General features: G+C 30.1%; 1 protein-coding gene across 1 annotated transcript; it reads left to right on the top strand.

Annotated features, from left to right (window-relative positions):
- The first annotated feature begins 2557 nt into the window (after positions 1 to 2557).
- On the top strand, positions 2558 to 4871 carry LOC108690223. The gene is made up of 6 exons (XM_018197411.1): positions 2558 to 2958; positions 3600 to 3818; positions 3964 to 4126; positions 4194 to 4381; positions 4494 to 4656; positions 4721 to 4871. The coding sequence occupies exons 1-6, from the start codon at positions 2829 to 2831 to the stop codon at positions 4782 to 4784; spliced, it is 927 nt and encodes a 308-aa protein (XP_018052900.1). The 5' UTR covers positions 2558 to 2828; the 3' UTR covers positions 4785 to 4871.
- Positions 4872 to 4890: the final 19 nt, after the last annotated feature.

Raw genomic sequence — 4890 nt, 5'->3', positions numbered from 1 at the left:
ATTTTATGTGTATTATAATGTATGTACACACACAATGAAATATTAAATATTATTCTATTACAAACATATTAATGAATTAATGATATATGCAATATTAAAATTATATTTTAGGTTATTGTGTATATATACATTATAATACATATAAAATAAAATTATAATTCATATTTACTAATAATGTTTCTTTATATATGTTATAATAATGTTAGAAAGATAAATATTATAATTGTGCGATATGAATACATACATTATACAATGTATGTACATAAAATTCTAATATTGCGTATAAATAGATAATATCTACATGATTACTTCAACATGAGTAACTTTTATCTGTTATAATGCGTGCATGTGTGTGTATGCGTGCGTGCGTGCAGCGTGCGTGCGTGTGTGCATGTGTGTGTGCGTGGGTGCATGCGTGCGTACGCGTAACTATTAGTTAAAAATCTGTACTTTATGTATATTACAAATTTTTAGTACTGGTGGTATATATTGGAACGCGGCCTACATTGCATGTGTATATAATACAATTGTATTTCTAAGGCCCGATTCTACAAATATAAGATTAACTTCAATTCCGGTTTATTTTTTTCTGAATTCTAAAATTGGACAATTTTCCAAAATAAAATGAATTTTACATTTGTGGAACCAACTCTAAAACATTTTATTTTCGTCCCTGCTAAGATAGTAATGTAGGAAACGGAATAAAAATATCGATAATTAATCGATCGAATTTTCTGCATGATTATATTAAAATTAAGCTCAGAGGGCGTAAGCATTTTATATATTGGAAATGAAAACCTGTAATATCGACCTTGATTGACCTTCAGCCTTCGCTCCAGCATCCTCTTAAAATTGTTTCTTGTATTGATTGGAATTGAAAATATATAATATGGATCATAATTCATATTATTTTGACACACATTATCAATATGATAAATAAAAATGATTGTTTACTTATTTTTAATTTTATTTCTACAGCTATGTAAAAACTAGGTACATAGCTTCCAATATTGCATAAAAATTTTGATTTTGTTATTGTTAACTAAAATTATGAGATAAAAATATATTTAATAGAAAATATATTTTTTAAATATCTACTTCTAGATATATTTTAACTTTTTATTCATATCTTAACCTCTTAGCGTAATTTCACGTACTCGGTAATCAGAACAATTTTTTTTTTCTTTTTTAGATTAAGATAAAACTTCATGCACAAACTTCGAGCACAAACGCCATGCGTTGGCACTCGTTATCCGCTATACGTTAAGCCAGTTTTGTATTAGTTGCAAGCTGATTTAGTTGAATTGTCGCAAATTTGTTGCGACAGCAAATATGAAGCGTTGATTTCAAAATGCAAGCTTCAGATTGGCTGTCGCAACAAACTTGCGATCAGCTTGTAACTAATGTAGAACCGGTTTTATGCGTCATGCGTCATATAAAAGTGTGTGCTGCGGCCTTTACATTACTCGCGTGATTTTTTTTTTTAATTTGATTATTCCTATGTGATATATTTCTGACACTCCAACATTATGATCCGTATTCAAAACGCGCTTTTATCGATAAAGCATGCTTTTATCTCTAAGGCCGGTATTCATAGTCAAATCTTATCAAGATCATCTTAAGAAGTCACGAATTAATCAGAAGGCTGCATTAGCGTCTTAAGACATTACTTAATGGTTTACAATGGGCAGTAATGGATTAAGGAGTAGAAATCGAGCAATCATAATTAAATATGAGAAAAATAATCTATGATTGATCTCATAAGAGGATTTTGAAATAAGACTATGAATACTGGCCTAAAATTCTACTATGGATAACGTAAATTATAGCATGTTAACGCGCTATTATCGTTGTAAGCGCGTTCTGAATACGGGCCTAAGCCCGCCTTTTACGCCTTAAATCACATTGTAGATGCCGCTTTAGACGCCTTGAAATGAGAGCGGATTATGAATATTGATCATAATTTTTTAAAATTTTATATAACGGCGTTTCCAACGTTAAATCTGTCTGAATAGACCTTTATTGGCTCTAAAATGTCTAGATAAAACCATAAAACGCATCGTTTTTAATGCGGGACACTTGTCGGGATACTTTATTTTCGTTGTTTCTTTTGACACACATATTGGTTGTGTTCCAAAATTCATTATCAGTGAAGAAAATATATAATACACGCAACGTAGACTGTAGATTTTTAGCGCAATGAATTTTGGAACACAACTATTATGGGAGCTTTCCAGCAAAAGATAATATAAATTGGCTGCGTTCAGCGGACTCAACAATTGAGCGATCGTTGCTATTGATATTTTCCCAGATCTAAAATACTGATTGGATGATCCAAAAGAATACACCATGTTAGAACATACGACGCGAACAAACCTTAGAGGTTTGTTCGCATCGCATGCTCCAATATGCTCCTGTTAGCTCTTTGTCTAATGCCCTTATTAGAGTGAGTAGGAATTATGGCAGGAGCATGACGCAACAAACTTAGGCCTCTAGTTCCAACATGCTCCTGCTATATATAGTTCCTACTCACTTTAATGAGTGCATTGGAGTGAATAGGAACTGTGATAAGAGTATATTGAAGCATGTTGGAACATGCGACGTGAACGAATCTATAGACTAAATAGACAATTTACATATATCACAAAGTGCGTTCGGGGAGATGTGTAGTACTATTTATATTATTCTATCCTATATTGTTTTATGTAAACAAAGAGAATAACACAAATAGCGCTAATAACGTCGTCTAATATCTCTCTGAACACGCTTACGATATCATGTTTATCACAGTGACAGAAATCGCTTAACAACAAAAGTTGACACTCATTATGTATAGATTTTCTCGACAGCTGTGTCAAGCTTTCATATTATCAAGTTGTTCTCGCAGAAATCGACACGTATTGACGAGTTGTCGACAATTTTTGGAAAATACCTTTAATCGTCCGAGTACAGACAATCGTACGCATATAATTTTTTTTATTTTTGTGATAAAAATGAGAGATTTAGAAAAATCACAATAATAATTTGTATAAAGGACTCCAAACTAATGGAAAAAATGGTCAAATCGATTGGAAGTGTAATATTTTATAGACTCCCTGGTGAAATGTTTTTTAAAAAAATGTGTAATTTTCAATTGTGTAAATTAAAAAAGAAACTATATATTTTCTTTATATCAATTCATTCATCTCATTATCTATGCATAAAAGTATTAAGACATAGTTATTAAAAAAATAGTTCAATAATAAATAAATAGTAAATAAAAATATTTTTCAATTTTATTGGATTAAAAGTAGCAATTTTTAAATGTGCTATACAAACTACTAACAAAAATTGGTCATTTTTTAATTTTGCTTGATAAAACTTAATTTGATTAGAATATTCCCAAAACTTTAAAATATTCCAGCGATTTGACCAAAGCCATTATTTTTTCAATATTATTAATACAGAATCTTTTTTCAGAATTCTTTTTCCTTTTGTGTTTTATTTATTATTGTATTGAAAGTGATTGCTGAAATTCATTAATGAAATAGAAAATTTTTATGTTAAATATTGGAAATATATCTCGTCAGTGTGTTTGTAACCTATGACTTTCTTTTCAGCGACAAGGATTTTATATTCTTCAAGTATACCATATCAGGAAAAGAATATTGAAGTTCTGTGCAAAAACGGAATGGCAATAAAAGAAGAATTTATAATTTATTATGAAGACTTACTGCGAGAATTAGAGAAGGAGAAGCCAGATTTTTTGCTCTTTGATGTTAGAGAATCTGAAGAAATTGAATCTTATAGCCAAACACCAAAAATCATTAATATAAAAGGTACAAATCTTTCATTGTATGTATAAATTTTGGAAAGTTTACTGTTCATTTCTCCAACCTCACAGTAATGATGTTGTATAATTAGAAGAATAATATATAACATAAGAATAATCTATAACAGTAAGTAATTATACATTTGTTTCAGAGGATGATGTCGTTAATGAACTCATAAACCTTGAAGACAAAAATTTCCAAAAAAAATATGGGATATCTAAACCAGATCAACACACAAAAATGATATTTAGTTGTTACTCTGGTAAAAGAGCTGAGAATGTGGTAAAAAAGATGAATGAAAAAGGATACACACAGTATGACAATATCTTTTAGAATTATTAGTAGGGATTTATTATAATGGAATTTTGTATTGTTTTGCAGGGTATATTTATATAGGGGAGGTTTCAAAGCGTGGCATGATAAACAAAACTCGAAAAGACAAACTTTCATAATCAAATATGATCAGTTATTGAAAAATCAAAAGAAATCTGATGTTCTGATCATCGATGTTAGAGAACCTGAAGAGTTAGCTGAAACTGGCAAAATACCAGAAAGTATTAATATAAGATGTAAGAATCTTTTGTTGTATTTCTAAATGTTGAAACTTTACTATTAATTTCTCAAATGTCATAATGTGGTATAATTATCGTATAAATAATACATAATATACATTTGTTACAGCGAGTGATGTTGTTAAAGAATTCAAAGAACTTTCGGAGGAGGCTTTTGAGGAAAAATACAATAAATCCAAGCCGACTGAAGACACAAAGATCATATTTAGTTGTCACTCTGGCAAGAGATCCGAACGTGTTCAAAAACAGATGCAGGAATTGGGATACAAACAGTATGACAATATCTTTCAGAATCACTAGTAGAAATTTATAATAGAGCTCTATATTGTTTTGCAGGGTATTTAATTTTGAAGGAGGTTGGGAGGAGTGGAAACGAAGAGAAGAAAAAAAGAAAAAATAAAAGAAGAACGATAATGGAATATAAAAGAGGAATTAGAATATTTTCATTATTGCACTGATTTTTAACACACACACACACACACACACACACACACACACATACACAC

The sequence above is a fragment of the Atta colombica genome, unplaced genomic scaffold (assembly GCF_001594045.1).
Source record: "Atta colombica isolate Treedump-2 unplaced genomic scaffold, Acol1.0 scaffold30, whole genome shotgun sequence".
Lineage (NCBI taxonomy): Eukaryota > Metazoa > Arthropoda > Insecta > Hymenoptera > Formicidae > Atta > Atta colombica.
Note: the sequence above shows the minus strand (reverse complement) of the source record. Positions and strands in the feature narration are given on the sequence as shown.

What these genes read in the sequence shown, in the direction of transcription:
- LOC108690223 (XM_018197411.1), top strand. Translation starts at nt 2,829, where the DNA reads ATGTATAGATTTTCTCGACAGCTGTGTCAAGCTTTCATATTATCAAGT. An exon ending in AATGAAAAAGGATACACACA is followed by an intron (nt 4,127 to 4,193) that starts GTATGACAATAT and finishes ATTGTTTTGCAG; the next exon opens with GGTATATTTATATAGGGGAG. An exon ending in AGAAAGTATTAATATAAGAT is followed by an intron (nt 4,382 to 4,493) that starts GTAAGAATCTTT and finishes CATTTGTTACAG; the next exon opens with CGAGTGATGTTGTTAAAGAA.